Source organism: Equus caballus, chromosome 4 (assembly GCF_041296265.1).
Source record: "Equus caballus isolate H_3958 breed thoroughbred chromosome 4, TB-T2T, whole genome shotgun sequence".
Lineage (NCBI taxonomy): Eukaryota > Metazoa > Chordata > Mammalia > Perissodactyla > Equidae > Equus > Equus caballus.
The window spans coordinates 52,968,796-52,989,926 of NC_091687.1; the positions used below are offsets into that span (position 1 = coordinate 52,968,796).

Here is a 21,131-nt window from a genome sequence, read left to right on the forward strand (position 1 = left end):
CCCAAATTCACATGTTCATATGTTGAAATCCTAACCCGTAAATGTGATGGTATTAGGAAGTGAGGCCTTTGGTTAGTGATGAGGTCATGAGAGTGGAGCCCTCGTCAATAGGACTGGTGCTCTTATTAAGAGACCCTAGAGGGGCTGGCCCCGTGGCCGAGTGCTTAGGTTTGCACGCTCCGCTGCAGGTGGCCGAGTGTTTCGTGGGTTCCAATCCTGGGCGTGGACATGGCACTGCTCATCAAACCACGCTGAGGCAGTGTCCCACATGCCACAACTAGAAGGAGCCACAACTAAAAATACACAGCTATGTACCAGGGGACTTTGGGGAGAAAAAAGGAAAAAATAAAATCTAAAAAAAAAAAAAAAAAAAAAAAGAGACCCTAGAGAGGGCTTACCCTCTCCCTGCCTGTGAGGATACAAAGAGGAAATGGCAGTCTGCAATCTGGAAGAGGGCCTCCACCAGAACTCGACCATGCTGGCACCCTGATCTCAGACTTCCAGCCCCCAGAACTATTAGAATTAAATTTCTGCTGTTTATAAGCCACTCGGTCTATGCTATTTTGTTAGAACAGCAGAACAAACTAAGACATCCCCCTTGTTGTCTTCTGTTTCACTAAGGTGCCTGAAAAAAAGAAGAGTTCCTTCTCTGAACTATTTAATGAATAATTTCTTAATGAAATAATAGTACAGGTGATGTTTATGGTCACATAGGGAGAGGAAAGAAAACCCAGGCTCAGTTCCAAAATGTCCATGTGTCAGAGTGAGCAATGCCCAATGGTGTCACCTGACACAGCCTATACACCTCCTGTGTCTCCATCCTCTCATCCAACAGAGTCTTTAAAACGGAAGTTCAGACTTCTGCATTTTACGAATGGAGAATCCAGGGCCTAGAAAACTTCAGTCACTTCATCAAGATCATATAGCTAGTTTCTCAATTAGAGGGCAAGATACTAATTCAGTGCAAAAAAAATCAGTTATAATAGTTTTGGGAAACTCTTAAACCATGAACCTGTGTGCTCTGTCTCTAAAGCCCTGAGTATATAAAACACAGAGATTAAATTAAAAATTGCTACAGGACTTTAGAAATTTTATTTTCATAGAAGTTCATGCGCAAAACTTTATTCAAAATGTACACCTGCAAATATTTGCATTAAAAAACAAAGTCATGGGGCCAGCCTGGTGGTGTAGTGGTTAAGTTCACAGGCTCCACTTCAGCGGTAGGGGATTCACAGGTTTGGACCATGGGAGTGGACCTAGCGCCGTTCATCAAGCCACGCTGTGGCAGCATCCCACATAAAACAGAGGAAGATTGGCACAGGTGTTAGCTCAGCAACAATCCTCCTCAAGCAAAAAAAAAAAGAAGAAGAAGAAGAAAGAGGAAGATTGGCAACAGATGTTAGCTCAGGGCCAATCTTCCTCACCAAAAAAATAAAACAAAACCAAAGTCATCATAAAAATATTTTAGACTTCAACAAAATTAAGACTGCAAGCTAAGTCTTTGGCATGAATAATTCATGCAAGAAATATCAAGTCTCTATAAATTCACTGCTACATCATCAGATATAGATTTTTTCAAATAATTAGAACATGTTCTCCAAACATAAAATTTTATATCATGAACCTCAATGATGACTTGCATAACAAAGTTGGATTAACAGGATGAATGAATAGTAATATTTTATCCCATAGACTTATTTAAAATATTTTAAAAGAGACTAAGAATCTTTATATAAACTATAAAACCTAATTTTAATTATTCATAGTTATGTTTATATTGTTATTTTAGAAAGAAGGCTAGGACTTGATTTAAATTTATTCAACAAATTGTGAAGGTAAACTTTATGCTGCATTTCTAGCATAGAGTATAAATTTCAAATCTTTCCTAATTTTTTTTTTTAAAGATTTTTTTTTCCTTTTTCTCCCCAAAGCCCCCCGGTACATAGTTCTATATTCTTAGTTGTGGGTCCTTCTAGTTGTGGCATGTGGGACGTTGCCTCAGCATGGTTTGATGAGCGGTGCCATGTCCGCGTCCAGGATTCGAACTGACGAAACCCTGGGCTACCTGCAGCAGAGCGCGTGAACTTAACCGCTTGGCCACGGGGCCAGCCCCTCAAATCTTTACTAATTTACTTACAACATGAGGAACTGAGTACCAGATGATAAAGTAAGAAAACTTTATACTATATATAAATGGTCAAGCCAGTCACAGGATGCGTAAATCTAAGTTTAAGCTACCCAAAAACAGCTTATTTTAAATCATTAATTTTTTGAGGCCACTAGAATATATTAAAGTCAATTTTGAAAAAAAAGTTAGGGCCAGCCCCATGGCCGAGTGGTTAAGTTCATGCACTCCACTTCAGTGGCCCAGGGTTCTGCTGGTTCAGATCCTGGGCGCGGACATGGCACTGCTAGCCAGGCCACATTGAGACACGTTCCACATGCCACATCTAGAAGGACCCACAAGTAAAAATATACAACTATGTGCTGGGCTGATTTGGGGAGGAAAAAGAAGCAGAAAAAAAAAAAGAAGATTGGCAATAGTTGTTAGCTCAGATGCCAATCTTTAAAAAAAGAGGTTAATTAGTGCTCTACTACATTGATATAGCTAAGGAACTAGCATATTCAACAATTAAGCAAATTATATCTCTATGATTAGAAAATATGAATACATATGGAGCAGATCTAGAGTTCAGCAAAGCATTTGTTAAAGTTTCTTATATCATTAAAGAAAATATCAAGAAATTCAATTGAAATATTACACAATTAGATGCATTTGTCACTGATTAAATTATCAAAGAATTATCAGTAATCAATCACTGACAACACTGTAGAACATTTATAGTTACAAAGAAGGGATCAATCTTTTGCCTTTTCCAAATCAATTTTTCCCTAAAGGTGTACACAAAATATAGACAATATCTAATTTGTAAATTAAATGAAGAAAGAACCTATAGCTAATTAATCCTATGCTACATTCTGGATCGAAAAAAATAATGTCAGACTGAAACAATAGAATAAAAGTAATAAGTTTAAATTTACCAAATACAGAAAGCCCTATACACACGTGTAAAAGAACTCTATACAAACACAAACAGAGTCATAACAACATAATGTGTTTAAAAAGAAAAAGGCTTAAGTAATTCTGTTTAACTATAAACATCACACATGTCAACACTGTGAAGGTGTGGCCAAAAAATCAAGACCATCTGCATGGTCAGAAATATCATATATATAACAAAGCAAGCCTTCTTTAAGCCAGAAGGAACACATGTATGGCACCAATATTGAAGTCAATTGAATACATGCTCTCTTCCAAGGAGGGGCTATCCACCAACTGAAAATCTATCCAGGGAAAAAGCACTTGATATTATGTCTTATGAAAAATGGTTAAAAATCTAGAAAGACTTCACTCATCAGAGACTTAAAAGAATACACAATAACTATCTGTGAAAACACACTAATGGCTACCATAGAGAAGAAAGCTTAGATTTAGGGAACAAAGCCCAGTGTATGAACATTATAGAAAGCGGTATCTCGCAGCACCAGGGAAAGTACAAACCTACACTCTTCACTAAACATGAACGGAAACTCCACCTTATATATCTTCATATTCTTAGTGTTGACAGAATGTCTGTCAAATAGGCAATCACTATTAGAGACAGTAATTTAACTAAGTGGAAAAATTAGTACCAAAGTATAAAAAGACTGTCCAGAGGTAGTGGTTTCTTTACTTACCGTATATTTGTGAGGAGTGTTTCCCAAAGTTTCTTCCAGGGAACATTAGTCCCATGAGTTGTTCATGGTTAAAAGGTCACAGAAGCAAATCGAAAATGCATAGCCCTTGTCCTCAGTTTGGAGATGTGAAATGCTCATTAGCACGTTAAGGATTTTCGAGAAGCCCTTCATTAAAGAAGTCTGTTTAACTCTATTCATTGATGCTTCCTCACTTTTTAACCATGGCGCTTTTTTAATGGCATATCTGATGAATATCCAAGGGTTCTCTTTAAGGGGTAATTACGTATTGGGCAGTTTGTTGGGCTAGTAAGAATCAACTTGCACCTGTGTCTTTGAGGGCAAAAGTGAACTCTGTATTTAACATCTTCGCTATTGTATTTTCAAAAAGAGACAAGTAACACCTAAGTAAGCTATCTTTGCTTCCTAAAATGATGACAGACATATCTTGAAGGCCTTGCAAGATTGTCTTCTTCACACTTTTGGTAGCTTAGTAGACAGCTGACTTAGCAGGTTCAAGTTTGCTCAAAATAATAGCTAGATACCAAGGAATGGTCTGCAAAGGGTCTTTCTTTTCCAGTCAGGAAGCCTTCACAGGTACAGTCATATACATACTCAACATACTCCATTCCACAAATATATAGAACATGGCAGGTGTGGTAAAATGAATAATTTTATTATAAATATAAACTCTACAAGGGTTACCAGGTTTAGCAAATAAGAACACAAGATATCTAGTTATATTTGAATTTCAGAATAACAGCAAATAATTTTTAGTGCCAGTAAATTCCATTTACTATTTGGGGCATCCTCATACCGAAATTTATTCTTTATCTGAAAATTCAAAATTAACAGGACATGCTAAATTTCATCTAGCAAACATACTCTCCACTGGAATGTTAGCTACAGTTAGTACAGACCCTTTTTGCTTAGCCTAAAACAAAGGACAAAGAGTTCCGGGGATTGTGTGTGCTCTACCTTTCCTCAACTTTTGAGCTTTTCCTCAGTGAACTCTATTTTATATCTGCATAGTGTAACATTACTCGTGTGCATCCATGAATCCTCAGCATGGCACCAGAGAAAGAATTGATTTATGTTTCCCACCATAATAATCTAGAGTACAAGCAAAGAGAATCTATTGCAAAGGAAATACTCCTGAACAAAGATACTGACCTGAGTTCTTGTTCTTACTCTGCCAGTTATATGTGGCAAGTAGATGCATCTCTTCAGGGCTTAGCTGTCCTGACTTTAACAGTCCCTACAGCACTAACATTTTACAATTCCATGATCCCAAGTAAACTGAACTTTGCCTTGTGCCTGATGACTAATGAGAGGTCAGGCTTGCATATTTCGGAAGCAGAGGTAACAACTTCGAAGTTAAAGAAAACCAAGAGACTGGCAAAAAGATGCTCTTTATATTTACTTAAAATTCATTTGTTTCAAAACAAATGTTGTTACCCTCAGGCTAAAAAGTCACTTTAAATATTACATAAACAATAGCTGCTATTCATCAACCATATAACTTTAAAACTTGTCATTCCTTAGTCAGTACCAAATCACTTTTATTCCAGACCATTAAAAGAGCAGTTGACTGTTTCACTTGCTTGACTATTGTGTGGTACCTGTAGGAAACTATAAAGCATTATACAAGTTTGATGAAAGGTATCTATGCACAAGGGCAAATCGATCTCTTCTAACAGATTCCCCAAATAGTTTCATTTAAATAGCATTTCTCTGCACAAAGAATCTATAATGCTAATTCAACTTGCCCTCAGCTTAACTACCTTGCTACTATTAAAAGATAGTGACAATGAGAGTTCTTCTCTAATTAAATACCATGCCCTCTGTTAATGGGACTGTCAGGCATTGCTGTCAAGTGATTAAGAGCTTGATCACCAATATCTTTAACATAACGTAAAAGAAATAAGTGATTTCAAATTATACAAATGGTTAAGAGTTGTGACCTTAGGGTTGTCAGTTAAATACAAAAGTCCAGTTAAATTTGCAGCAAAATTTTTATTATTAATATCTCCTTACTTTTAACAAAATCAGGTTCCCACTATTAAAATTGTAACCTACAGAACATACAATCTGAAGAGACTAACATTTTACCTACCTGTGGGTAATATATGAGAAGGCCACATAACAAAATATTTCTTTTTTTCACCTCCTTTGCAAATTCCTTAATCTGCATTAGATGTTCCATTTTCTGACCAAAAGGTACTAATTTATAATCAAGAAAATGCACCTGCAAAATAATATAAAAGGTAACTTATAATACCATCTCCTTCAACGTGAAAAACATAACATTAAAGAAGCTCAAAACACATACAATTATAATATTGCAATTATTTTATCAATTTGCATTAATTCCTAATTAAACATTTCAAGCCATAAATATTTAATAAGATCAATGAATCCTCCTTTTTAAATACAGATGCAGTAAACACTTATTGAGAACACTACTGAAAAATATAAAATGCTCATATTCTATTTCCTATGTCAGAGTCAAAAATATAAAGAATATGATTTCATTAATTCATTAAACAATTCATAATTTGAAACTAGGCTAGATAGAAATAAATATATAAATATATTTGTTAAGAAATTAACAATATTAATAAAAGTCAAGGGACTGCTTATCTAAGTACATAAAGCTTTTTAGAAGAATGCTTTTTTTTTTTTTTTGAAGATTAGCACCTGAGCTAACAATCATTGCCAATCTTCTTTTATTTTTCTTTCTGTTTTTTTTTCTCCCCAAAGCCCCCCGGTACATCATTGTATATTTTAGTTGTGGGTCCTTCTAGTTGTGGCATGTGGGAACGCCACCTCAGAGTGGCCTGATGAGCGGTGCCATGTCCGCGCGCAGGATCTGAACCAGTGAAATCCTGGGCCACCGAGCAGAACATGCGAACTCAACCACTTGGCCACAGGGCCAGCCCCTAGAAGAATCCTTTTTAAAGTAATTAATAATTAGAATGCTAACAAATAATGATCTATTTGTTAAAGTAAATCCAGCAGAATTTTATACACAAGATTTTTAGCAATGTTAGTGTTCTTCTTGAAATTATTCAAATGATTATTTTTTAAACATTTTTCATTTAAATTTCAAGGAGCTTAGGGTGATCTTTCCTCATTTCTCTGAACTACTTTGGAGGTTTTACAGTACTGCTTGTCTTTTACGGGACATAAAAGACCTACACCACAACAGTAGCCTCAAAATATACAATTTAAAAATGTAAATGCACATATAGAATAAACACTCAGAAATATGTGTATTCTTTCACAACAACAAATTTTAAAAACTCATGCCAGCCACAGCAGCACTTACAGCCATGGGTAGCAGAACAGGAGCAGAAGTGGAGCCCCACAATCCTGGGCCCCTGGCCACAGCTCAGAGCCTGGTAGCAGAGGGGAGGCATGCACAGAACTCTTTACATTCCAACCACAGCAGCACCTATGACCACAAGGTAATAAGCAACAGCAGATATGGTGCCCTGTGAACCAGGCTCCCTCCTCCTCTTTCCCTTGCCACAGAGCTGGACCTTCCAACACAGGTAATCCTGAAAGCAGCAGAGGCACCAGCCATCCCTGTACCCCTGCCAGCAAAGCCAGTGACAACAGCAAGACATCAGTGACCCCTAGAGGCACAGGTGGCAACGAAGAGAGTACCAGGGACACCTCAATAGAGGCAGTGGAGGGAGGAATGTGCAGATCCTTAAATACAGCGAGTCAGCTCAGATAAGAAAAAGAAAAAACTAGCACCATAGCACCACCTACTGAAAAACAAAAGTAAAGCCTCTAGTACATTTGATTAAAAATAAACAAAACTATACCTAAATAAAAAAAAAAGATTTTGCTAAAACAAATGCACCGGCAAAGGAATAACTCAGCACCACAAAAAAGTCATAGCAAGACAGTATCATAAAAAGAAAATAATTCTCCAGAAACCAGAAATAAAGCCATGCAAGATTGTGATGTAACCGATAAAAAAAGTCAAAGTAGCTGTGATGAAGAAACTCAACAAGCTACAAGAAAACTCAGGCAGTTTAATGAGATCAGGAGTAAAATCAATTAACAGAAGGAATATCTTATCAAAGAGATTGAAACTCTGAAAAAAAAAAGAACCAAACAGAAATTCTGGAGCTGAAAAACTCACTGAATGAGAGGAACAATGCATCAGAAATCATTGTAAATGATTTGGACAATACGGAGGAGAGAATTAGCAAGCTCAAAGATAGAAAACTAGAAATGATGAAGGCAGAAGAGGAGAAAGAACCAAGATTTTTTTTTTAAATGTACAAATTCCATGAGAATTATCCAACTCCATTAGATAATGGGTATTCCACAAGGAGGAGAGAAGGAAGCAGAGAGATTATTTAAAGAAATAATACCTGAGAACTTCCCAAACCTGGGGAAGGAACTAGGTATACAAATCCATGAAGCCAATAGAACATCCAATTATCTCAATACAAAAAGACCTCCTCCAAGACATATGATAATAAAACTGTCAAAAGTCAATGACAAAGAAAGAATACAAAAGGCACATGGGAAAAATAATAACCTAAAAGGGAACCTCATTCAGCTATCAGCAGATTTCTCAAAAGAAACTCTACAGATCAGGAGAAAGTGTAATGATATATTCAAAATATTGAAAGATTAAAACCTGTCAGCCACTAATACTCTATTCAGAAGTTATCTTTCAGAAGAGAAGGAAAATTAAAGGCTTTCACAGACAAACAAAAGCTGAGGGAGTTCATCCCACTACACCTGCCTTACGAGAAATGTTGAAAGGAGCCCTCCTCACTTGAAACAAAAAGGCAAAGAAATAAAAAGCTTTGAGCAAGGTGATAGACAGAATCAGAAAATTCAAGCTCTGTATCAGAATGGGTTAATAAACAATTATAAAATAAAGGTTAAAGGGAAACAAAGAACTAAAAAAATAACAATAACCACTTGAATTTGGTAATGAACTCAATACAAAAAGGGATAATTTGTGACAACAAAACCATAGAAAGGGAAGAGGAAAAGAATGAAACTTGCATAGGCAAATGAAGATAAGATGCTATTGGCAGAAAAAGGACTATCTCATCTATGATTTCTTTTATACAAAACTCAAAAGTTTTATACAAACCTCATGGCAATCACAAAACAAAAATTCAGGGGCCAGCCCCAGGGCCAAGTGATTGGGTTCATGTGCTCTGCTTCAGCAGCCCAGGATTTCACTGGTTCAGATCCTGGGCATGGACACGGCACCACTCATCAGGCTATGCTGAGGCAGCATTCCACATGGCAGAGCCAGAAGGACCTACAACTAGAATATACAACTATGTACTGGGAGGCTTTGGAAAGAAGGAAAAAAAAAAAGATTGGCAACAGATGTTAGCTCAGGTTTCAATCTTTAAAAAAAACAATTCAGAGCAGAGTCATGAAAAATAATAAAAGAGGAAACTAAAAAAACACATCTCAGAAAACCACCATAAGGAAAAAGAAACAATGGAAATATAGAGAACCAGAAAACAAAAGACAAGATGACAATATTAAGTCCTCATTTACCAATAATCACTCTAAATATAAATGGATTGAATTCACCAATTGAGAGATACAGAGTGTTTGGATAGGTTAATAAACAAGACCCAACAAGCTGCCTCCAGGAAACTCATCACAGCTCTAAAGACAAACATAGGCCAAAAGTAAAAGGATAAAAGATGATACTCTAATCAAATGGTAATCAAAAGAAAGCAGGTATAATTATACTTATATCAGACAAAATAGACTTCAAGCCCAAAAAGATGACAAGAGATAAAGATACATGTTAAATAATGATAAAGGGGACAATCCATCAAGATTATATAACATTTATTAATACATATGCATCTAACATGAGCAGGACCAAAGCATATAAAACAACTATTAACAGATCTAAAGGGAGAAATAGACAGCAACACAATAATAGTAGGGGACTTTAATACCCCATCAATGGATAGATCATCCAGATAGAGACTCAACAAGGAAACACTGGCATTAAATGAAACACCAGACCAGATGGACTTAATAGATACATATAGAACACTCCAGCTAAAAACAGAATACATATTCTTCTCAAGGGCACAGGAAATATTCTCAAAAAGACCATATATTGGGAAGCAAAACAAATCTCAATAAATTTAAGAAGACTGAAATCATATCAAGGAACTTTTCTGACCACAGTGGTATGAAACTCAAAATAAACCACAAGAAGCAAGCTGGAAAAGTCACAAATATGTGGAGACTGAACAACATGCTACTGCAGAACTATTGGATCAATGAAGAAATCAAAGGAGAAATTAACAAAAACCTGTAAACAAATGAAAGTGAAAACACAACATACCAAAACCTATGGTTTGCAGCAAAAGCAGTACTAAAATGGAAATTGACAGCAATACAGGTCTATCTCAAAAAAAAACAAGAAAAATCTCAAATAAGTAATCTTAAACTACACCTAAATGAACTAGAAAAGAAGAGCAAACAAAGTCCAAACTGAGCAGAAGGAAGGAAATAAAAATCAGAGTGGAAATAAATGAAATAGAGACTAGAAACACAATAGAAAAAATCAATGAAACTTAAAGCTCATTCTTTGAGAAGATAAACAAAATTGACAAACCCTTAACTAGACTCACTAAGAAAAAAAAGAGAGAAGGCTCAAATAAAAAAAAATCAGAAATGAAAGAGGAGAAATTACAATGGATATCACAGAAGTACAAAGGACTATAAGAGAATACTATGAAAAGCTATACGCCAACAAATTGGATGACCCAGAAACAGATAAATTCTTATAATCATACAACATTCCAAAACTGAATCAGGAAGAAATATAGAATTTGAATAGATTGATCACTAGCAGGGACACTGAAACAGTAATCAAAAACCTCCCCGCAAAATAAAGTCCAGGACCAGACAGCTTCTCTGGTGAATTCTACCAAACATTCAAAGAAGATTTAATACCTATCCTTCTCAAACTCTTCCAAAAACTTGAAGAGGAGGGGATGCTTCCTAATTCATTTTATGAGGTCAACATTACCCTGATACCAAAACCAGACAAGGAGAAGACACATAAAAGAAAATTACAGGCCAATATCACTGATGAACATAGATGCAAAAATATCCTCTAAAAAATGTTAGCAAAGTGAATCTAACAAGACATTAAAAGGATCATACACCACCATCAAGTGGGATTTATTCCAGAAATGCAAAGATGGTTCAACATCTGCAAATCAATCTACGTGATATAGCACATTAACAAAATAAAGAATAAAAATCACATGATCATCTCCATAGATGCAGAGAAAGAATTTGACAGCCACATGCAAAAGAATGAAAGTAGACCACTATCTTACACCATACACAAAAATTAACTCAAAATGGATTAAAACGTCTTGAATGTAAGACCTGAAACCATAAAACTCCTAGAAGAAAACATAGGCAGTATGTTCTTTGATATCAGTCTTAGCAATAACTTTTAGGATATGTCTCCTCAGGGAAGGGAAACAAAAAAAATAAATGGGACTAGATAAAACTAAAAAGCTTCTGCACAGCAAAGGAAACCATCAACAAAAGGAAAAGACAACCTACTGATTGGGAGATGATATTCAGAAATCATATATCTGATAAGGGGTTAATATCCAAAACATATAAAGAACTACTACAACTCAACAACAAAAAAGAAACAATCCTATTTTTAAAAGGGCAGAGGATCTGAACAGACATTTTTTTCCAAAGAAGATATATAAATGGCCAATAGTACACGAAAAGGTGTTCAACATGACTAATTATTAGGGAAATGCAAATCAAAACCATAAAGAGATACTACCTCACACCTCTGAGAATGGCTATTAAAAAGACAAGAAATAATAACTGTTGGAGAGGATGTGGAGAAAAGTGAATCTTTATACACTTTTGGTGGAAATATAAATTGGTGCAGCCATTATGGGAAACAATACGGAAATTCCACAGAAAATTAAAAATAGAAATACCATATGATCTCGCTCTTCCACTTCTGGATAGTTATCCAAACAACATGAAAACACTAATTCAAAAAGATACATGCACCCCTATGTTCACTGCAGCATTATTTATTACAGCCAAGACTTGGAAACAACCAAAGTGCCCATTTAAAGATGAATGGATAAAGAAGACGTGGTGTATATATATATATATATATATATATATATATACAATGAATACTACTCAGCCATAAAAAGATGAAATCTTGCCATTTGAGACATGGATGAACCTTCAGGGTATTATGCTAAGTGAAATAAGTCAGACAAAGACAAATATCATATGATTTCACTCACATGAAAGATAAAAACAACAACAACAATAAACAAACACACAGGTATGGAGAACAGACTGGTGATTATAAGAGGGGAAAATGGGAGAAGGACAAAAGAGATAAAGGGACACGTGTACAGTGATGGATGGAAACTAGACCTCTGGCAGTGAACATGATGGAGCATATACAGAAGTTGAAATATAATGAAGTACAAAATTTACAAAATTTTATAAATCAATGTTACTTCATTAAAAAAATAAGTACAAAATAAAACAGAACAAAACATCTTATTATGTTCTTTCTGTAACATAAGAGAATGACTTTTTATCACCCATCACTCGCATTTTGCTTTTCCATGGAAAAGCACTTAATAACACCCATTTTTAAAGAGAATCCTGCAAGGACATGGAATGTATATTAATTTAGTAGATATTCAATAACTATTTCTTGGAATTTTTCATTAAATATAGTTAATTGAAGACAAAGACATATAGCTGTTTCCTCCTGAAATCTAAGGTGACAATAAAGGCTTTTTTCCTTAAAAATGCTCAATCCATAAAGAAACCAAAAGAAAAGACAATGAAGAAAAGCAAAAACAAAAAAAATTGTAAGATGAAAAGCAGAAAGAAAAGGTTTCAGGTTTTTCTATGTGCTAAATAGACGAAGAAAACCTGTGACCTTGGGCTCACCTTATCCTAGTTCTGTTTCCCTGAAAACTTATAAAGGTGAAATGTTAGCTTTTTTACCAGACAGCAATGCTTATGGCAAAAATAACTCCTGCCTGGTGAACCACAGTCAGGCTGGAAGAGCTGTGAATGAACTATGAATACTAGACCTTCCTTCAGTGCAAATTAACTTGTTAACCAGGTGTTTCCCCAGCTGCCACCTGGAAACTAATGCCCATCAGCTGTTGCAAAATACGTTCATTCCTATTTGTAGCTTGAGCTTTCTAAAAGGATGGCTCACACACTGCCTTCTGAGATGCCCCTCCCTCACCCTTGAGAAGCCACAGTGGAGGAAGAAGTAGTGCAAAAAAATAAAAAAGCCCCTATACCAGTGTGAGATGATGAGTTCAAGAGCTAAAGCTGAAGACCTGTCCATCTCGGCCCTGCCTTTTCTTCCTAGCCTGTATTCTTCCACAAAGGTGTGCAAACCAGTGCCACAAAGGCTTCTTCTACTCTTATGAATTTGAAATATCTAGCTGAACTTAAAGTTCCTGGTGCTGGGCTGGCCAAGAAAAAGCAGGCTACTTTCCCAAACTCAAGACAATTTTGGAAATTACAGTCACGTTATGAATCTGAAGCCAGAGGACTGCTGCAGGTAAGATTCTCTCCTGAGCGCACACTGCAAGATCACTACACAGCCTCATACCAGCTACACTGAGGAAGAACACTGCTGTTTGGGGTTAATAGCCTTGCAACGTTATTTAACTTTTTAACTGTACTATATAGACAATGTAAAGCCAGCGACCACTACACCCAACGTAGTTTATTTGAATAGAATGCCCTGGAGTCTTGCAATGTGCAACCTGGAAAACCTTATTGCCAGCCTAGATAGACAACTAGACAAACAGACATTTCTTGTTTAATACAATGTAAGTCTTCCTGACAAATTTTGAGTTCTAAAAAATCTCACAATATAATAAGGTGGGTGGGGAGGGAGTTTGTAGATCAAGTAGCACAAGGGCAAAATAGACAAGACTGCTCTAATTTGTAATTACAGCTTCCACAGAGATTTAAAATGCACAAGAATGAAAGAGTAGAAAAGCTGGTAACATGTTAATTGGAGAAGGAAGGAGGAATACGATACAATTGGGAATGGAGCTCTGCACTGCAAAGCTGCCATTAAAGTTGGCCCAGGAGGAAGCTCAGCCTGCCAGGAGCTGGGGAACCTCTCTGGGCAGTCAGAGCTGGGAGCAGGTGTTCATTTTTAATTTTCCTAAAAGAGTGTCCTAAAAGACAACCTAAAATTAATTTTTAAAATGTCAGTTAATTACATCAACTATTAATTATAAAAGTAAATAATAACTTTGGGAGCCTAAAAATGGTAGAACTAAAACTCAAGACAAAAACAAATTATACTGGAACGAGAATCCTCATTGGATAAAGTCTGCTGAATCTGTGTTTTGTTTTGAAGTACAGAAATTAGAAACCTTACACTTGGTTTACTCATAAATAATTACGTCTATTAAAAAGTAATGATATTTAATATGTATTAAATATAGCTGTACACAACTATATTTTATAGTTTCTGACCTGGCAGAGGGAGAAAAGATGAAGTGTATCAATGCAGTAAAGCAGAGGAGGAAAGTAGCACACAAAACAATTGGTCAAGAGCAATAACAACTGCAAAATAAAATAAGTAGAAAGAATCCCAAATATAAAAGTAATAATAAAAAAATAATACACAACTCTTTCCTAAGTAACAGAGATTATCAGAATGGATTTTTGAGAAAAACGTAACAATATGCTAGTTATAACACAAATGTCTAAAGAAAACCATCCTGATACATACCAAATAAAAAAATGAAAAAGATCTACCATGCAAATACCACCAAAAACAAGGTTTGTAGCAATTAATATGATACAGTAGAGTTTAAGACAAAACCGTTAACACAGACACAGAGGAAGAATACATAATAAAAAAAATTGTAACAATCATAACCTTATTACTAAGAACACAGATCTGAATACACAAAGCAAAAACGTTGAATTATGATAAAATTTCCAAATCCATACACACAGAGGGATGCTTTACTGCACTTTTCCTGGAAACTAATATATCAAAGATTTTTTTAAAAAGTTTTATGAAGGCCTTTGCTTCCAGTGCAGCAGCTGAGTTGAAGGTTTTTCCCTTTCCTTCCCATGTTGTCTTTCTATTCCATTTTGTCTGGCTGTTTCTATCTAGGAAAAGGTGCATATGAGCTGAAGGCACTTCCACACTACATAGACCTAGCTCCTTTATTTACTAAACACATAGAAGCTAATTTTTCTTACAGAAAACATGTTTTATACCAAAAAGATCTAGGTTAAACTGAAGGATACGGTACAATTGTTTTTAAAAGTTCCCACCAAGTCATGAGATGTCTAAATAGGGCCTGGAAGACTATAGATCTATAAGGTACAACACACCCTAGTTCCTTGGAGAGAAAAAAAGTGTTAATGGCATTTTAAAAACCAGTAGGTCAATGCTGTTCACCATAGATTCCATGAATTAAATTAAGGAAATGGTGCAAAGCGGGTTTTAGGTAAGCCATTTACACATCTACAAACTGCCTATGGTATCCCTCCAAACCAAGTACTTAAATTACTGGGAAAGTTTAAGACATGAAGTAGCAGAACATAGGAAAATAATACAGGTCCTTTTCCTGAATACTGACTATGTGCTGAACATTGTGCTAGTTGACAAAATTAATTTTTAAAGAAACAGACATGAATGTTGACCTTATGAAATGTATAAGCAGGTTGACAAAACTCAAGTATGAAGAAGAAAGATGCATCTCAAAGTTTTCTTTCACCAGATGGGAAAGCCTGATTACACCATGAAAAACAAAAGACAGTCTCCAGCAGATGTACTACCTAATACCAAAACCATGAAACCTAAGTATATATTTTACATAGTGCTACTAATTTTGAACTTCTATAATAGACCAACTACTTACAAGTTCCAGGAAAAAGTCAGTTGGTACAAGAATGCAATCTGTTTTAATTTTAAAAACAGTGTAGGTTTATACAACCACCACAGGAGAGGGTTGCAAAATGACCATAGCTCAGGAGAAATGTAAATGTTTTTGCCTTAATAAAACAAACTTACAGCCTAGACAGGCTTGCATCCATTGAAATGTAGCAAAACATTTCATCTAGGTTGAGTTCTGCAGATTTGCTTATAGCTACATCAAGTAGATTTTCTTTGATCTCTTTTTGCACTGTTCACTAATTTGCTACATGGAAATTACAGTAAAAACAGTATTCCCCACTTAGGATGTAATTTCTAACAATTCTTTTTCATGTATACATAAAAAAAGATAAGGCTGTCTTCTTAGGCCCCCAAAAAGAATGCCTAATTTCATTTTGTTAAAAAGTAGCAAGTTTACTCCTATAAACCAGTAAACTGCTTAAACATTTAACATGTGGGTAGCTTCCCAGCTTGGTGGGTGGGCGAGGTTTCTGGTGCTCAGAGTTTGGAAAAGGCTCCTCTGCGCCCGTCTTCTCCATTCAGTTCCACACATGCTTTGCATTTGTCTAGTAACCATTGAATACATTCCTGGTCCCTGATGAATTACAATTATTTTTTTATTTTAAAATCCGATTGTTCACTTGTCTCTGAGGACAGGTACATTCACTAAAGGACAATAATTAATATCAAGTACAATATTCTTTAAAATACCAGGAATTCCATAACCCCACATTTAACACTTCTGTCTCATTCCAGCATCCCTGTTCACAGGAAGGCCTGAAAAGGGAGTCAGGATTTGTGGTAGGAGGGGAAATAGACTCTCTGTTTATTTGACTAAGAAGAAAGTCAATTGTGAAGCTTAAGTATATATCCAAATAATGCGTTGCTTAATGCCCACCAAAGTGGAAAGAAGGATGGTCAAAATGAAAGTTCTGGTAATTATCCAATAATTGAGTTAGAACAAACTGGTAGATAGACCAGAGGTTCTCTGAATCCACACAACAGATACTGCAAAATTATCTACATATGTGCACAGAAAATAAATTGTGTGAATTAGGTCCAACATCTTCAAAAACATGACTTTCCAAAAGAAATATGAGGAAAATCTAATAACTGATGAAACTAGCCAATACTAAGAGGATCAAAGTAAGAGTTTATCTTAAGGATTAAAAACAACTTTAGAAAAACTTTCATCTCACTTCAACTATTTATGAATTACATGGATTCTATTAATGCAAATTACTTTAATGAATTGTACTTTAAAAGAAAAAGAAACAAGATTTTAATATTGAGTCAGTTCATTTTAGAACAAGTTTAAATCAATGCCATCATGAAATTCAAGTCTTAATTCTGATGAATAGAAACTAATTAAGTTTTAATCTATCATGGAAACAGAGTAAATGCTTAACAGCTCATTTGTAAATCTTAACAAAATAAAATATTAGCAAAACTAGTAGGTTGAGAAATAATGGCATTGAACAAGAAGTAGTAAATAAAATAAATAGTACTTTGCCTTAAAATATTAACCATACAAAAGATTTTAAAATGTTTCTTTTGATTAGAAAAAATAAAAAATGTTTTGCAATATCAGCACAAATGTTATATTTGTGTACACATTTTGCCTCAGATCCTTATTTCAAAGATCAAAGAAGTAATAAAACCAGAACTTCACATTTTAAACAGCAAATAGAAAAACCTAACATTACTTTAAAACATGTCAAAAAAAAATCATAGTGCCAGTCCAGTGGCGCAGCAGTTAAGTTTGCAGGTTCCACTTTGGCGGCCTGGGGATCACTGGTTTGGATCCCGGGTGGGAACCTATGCACCACTTATCAAGCCATGCTGTGGCAGGCGTCCCACATATAAAGTAGAGGAACATGAGAATGGATGTTAGCTCAGAGCCAATCTTCCTCAGCAAAAAGAGGAGGATTGGTGGCAGATGTTAGCTCAGGGCTAATCTTCCTCAAAAAAAAAACAAGTCATAAAACGAACATTTTTTCAGATTATTTCACAAGGTGCTTTCTCCTATAAGAACATAACTGTGCCACTGTTGCATTACGGCACAATTATCTTAAGCATAACATACATCTACAATTAACTTAATTAACATTTGTACCATCTGTAACAAATTTTAGAATCAAAAGTTAAAAGCAATCCCAATGATTAATATGAAGCATTGATTTGTTTAATATTATTTAAAACATATAACTCTATTTATTTACTTTTCTCTTTGAGGTAAAAAATGTCAGAATATAAATCACTGAAGAAAGAAGTTGCTAAAAGGAGGTATGTGATTCTTCACGGAGTTTAGTATATCATCCTTATATATATTAGTGACTTATAAAAATTTCATTTTACATGATAAAATTTATTACTGCTTAAGCAACAATCTATAATTATTACTAAGCTTGTCTGCAGGCCATATAGACAAGCATTATGTGATATCTTTTAGAAATAATGAATATTTTTAGAGTTCACAAACAAAGGCACCTTATACATTTAAGCCAACCACTATGAAGTCTATTAAAGTGTTTTAAATTCATAAAGATTCTGTTCTAATGTGTCTATACTTGCAAGTGAAATTTTTAAAAAATATATTTTAATGTGTTTCAAAAGGCAAAACAATTAAAGATAAGCTTCTTAGAAAATGAGGTGTCTGGAATATGCAGTGAAAATAAAATGTACTCAAGGACATGCCCAAAGCGATGGAAATGCAGGTATACACTGTAGGTGAGCCGTGTCAGCAGACCCTCCATAGATTCATCGTGCGCCTTTTGTTAACTATGGCAAAAATCAGTTAATAATCTTAGTAATTAATAATTGTTTAATAAGCTCAGAAATTAACAGTCACTTGGTAACATTCAATAATCTTAGATTTCCTTGGGATCAGGAAATTCATAATCTAATAACCAAAATCAATATAGACACACAAAATTAAGATCATATATACTTCTTCTGAATTATTTGATAATGTTTAAACTTACATAATTATACAAAAGATATACAAAAACTGTGCTAGTTTAAGGAAATATTAAAAACCTTAGTCTCAGAGAAAAGTACACTACCCAGAAATTCCAATTACAGTGCTTCCCATAACAAACTGGAAGGCCATTGGTGCTTAGCCTCACTGGGCTATTTTTGATTAAAATGAAGGGCTACTTAACTTTATATTTCTGAGAGAAAATTTTTTCTTTTTCCATGAGGCTACGTCATGTAATAGAACAGATCCAATATAAAGGGTGACCAAATAAAACATAGTCTAGAACTGCACTGTCTACTGGAGTAGACACTAATCATATGTGGCTATTTACATTTACATTCAAATTTATTAAAGTTAAGTAAATATAAAAGTACAGTAGCCACTTTGTGGCTCATAGTCACAGGTAGTTAGTGGCAACCATACACAAGAATATAGAAAATGGACATTTCAACATTGGTGAAAGTGCTAATAGATAAGGCTGTCTAGAACAAAAGAAGCTTATATGGTATCATTGCTGGCCATACATCCCATTAATATTTTTTTGGTCATTAACTTATATATCTGTATTACAAAAGGAATTTTCATTCCTGTCTAAATGTTATGTTGCTACTTAAAATCCTGCTGTGAAAAATTAGATTTGGAATGAGCAAAATTATAGAGTCTAAGCTAATACAGACTGAGCTTTTTCTTATTTACGTATAATATATTTCTGAAAATGTGGATGAATATTAATGTGTGAAAATAAAACTCTTACACTGAAATGGGCCCAGCTTCTGTTTCTGCCCAAGTGGGAGTAACAGTGACCAAATATACCGTTCTACATGAAACAAGTAAAAGAAAGTGTACAAACTATATGAAATAAGGATTTTAAAGACATGATACACTTGGGAACAAGGGACATCTCTGAGAGATGAGAAACAAATGAGGTGAATCCTATATTTGCCCCAACTTACTGCCTTAAATCAGTTTCCAGGCCATGGTACATTGCAGGGGATGAGGGATATCCAGGTTTAAGAGCCTGGGGAGATAAAGGTGGCTAGAGTTCACAGGGCAGAGCCCCAGAGAGGACAGAGATGCACAGAGGAAGAACTCTGGAGACTATCAGAATAACTCTCTCACATATTCAGCAGAGTAGTGATCAGTGCATGCATTTGAGAAAACTGCCTGAGGCTGAGGAAAAATCCATCCCAAAAGATTAGAAGGAACAGTACCCATTGCACACCCAGGGTTGGAAATAGCAGTGGCAGCAATCAGCCAGACCGGAAAACTTCATAATTTACAGGGCATTAGATAGAATACTAGGAAGGGTCTTGCCTCATTTGTGAGGAATGATTAGCCCTATACTAAATAAACTAATTAGTTTCTCTAAAAATCATAAAAACAATACCTACAAGGATCAAGCTGTTTCCAATTAACTGCTTCCTAAAACAAAGCTCAAAAATATTGATAGTAATACAAAAATATCTAGCACCCAACAAGGTTAAATTCACAGTATCTAGCAGGCAATTAAAAAATATCAAATATCAAAATATGACCCATAATGAGGAGAAAACCCAACCAATTAAAACTAATTCAGAAGTGACACAGATATTAGAAAAGAACATTAAAACAATTTTACAGCTGTGTTCCATCAGTTCAAAAAAAGCTATTGAAAAGCATGAGTTTGTTAAGTAGAGAAAAGGAAGATATAAAATGAACCTAAACCTAACTTCTAAAGATGAAAACAACATCTGAGACTTAAAAAAAAAAAAATACACTGGAGGGGGTTAACAGCAGATTAGATATTACAGAAGAAAAGATTAGTGAACTTGAAAATATAGCAATAGAAACTATTTAAAATGAAACAGAGCAAAAAGAATCAAAGGAAAAAAAGGAAAAACAAATAGAGCATCAGTGAGATATGGATCAACTTCAGACAGCCTAATATACACATAGCTGGAGTTCCAGTGAAGTAGGGAGAAGGGCAGAAAAAATAATGGCTGAAAATTTTCCAAGTTAGATGAGAATTAAAAACCCATACAATACACCTTAAACACACACAGACAAAAAAATTCCCAGGCATATAAAGAAGGAGGAAAATATTATCCATAATAAGGAGATAAATACACCACTTGAAACTGACTCAGAACTGATAAAGATGTTCAAATTAGCAGACGAGGATATTAAAACGGGTATTGTAACTGTATCCCATATCTTCAAAAGCTAAGTAGAGAAATAGAAGATAGAAAAAGGATCCAAATAGAACTTGTAGAGATGAAAAGTGTAATGCCTAAGATGAAAAACACGTTTTTTTCAATTCAGACTTGTGCATGTCTGCACACATAAAACGATACAATAAGGCATATGTATGCTGATCTCAACTGAATAGCCAGCCGCGACTAGGGAACATCTGCGTGGCACATGCTTTCATCACGGTGGAAGAGTAAG

At 35.1% G+C, this 21,131-nt stretch overlaps 1 protein-coding gene across 5 annotated transcripts in view; it reads right to left on the reverse strand.

The window, feature by feature from the left end:
- CRPPA (CDP-L-ribitol pyrophosphorylase A) overlaps nucleotides 1–21,131 on the reverse strand; it is a 282,773-nt gene that overhangs the window by 107,738 nt on the left and 153,904 nt on the right. For all 5 annotated transcript variants that reach the window (XR_002807444.2, XM_023639317.2, XM_023639320.2 and 2 more), the window contains exon 9: nucleotides 5,852–5,983. Coding sequence is in view for 4 of the 5 variants with exons in the window: in XM_023639317.2 (XP_023495085.1) it covers nucleotides 5,852–5,983 (132 nt within the window). In the remaining variant the exon portion in view is untranslated. The remainder of the gene's footprint in view (nucleotides 1–5,851; nucleotides 5,984–21,131) is intronic.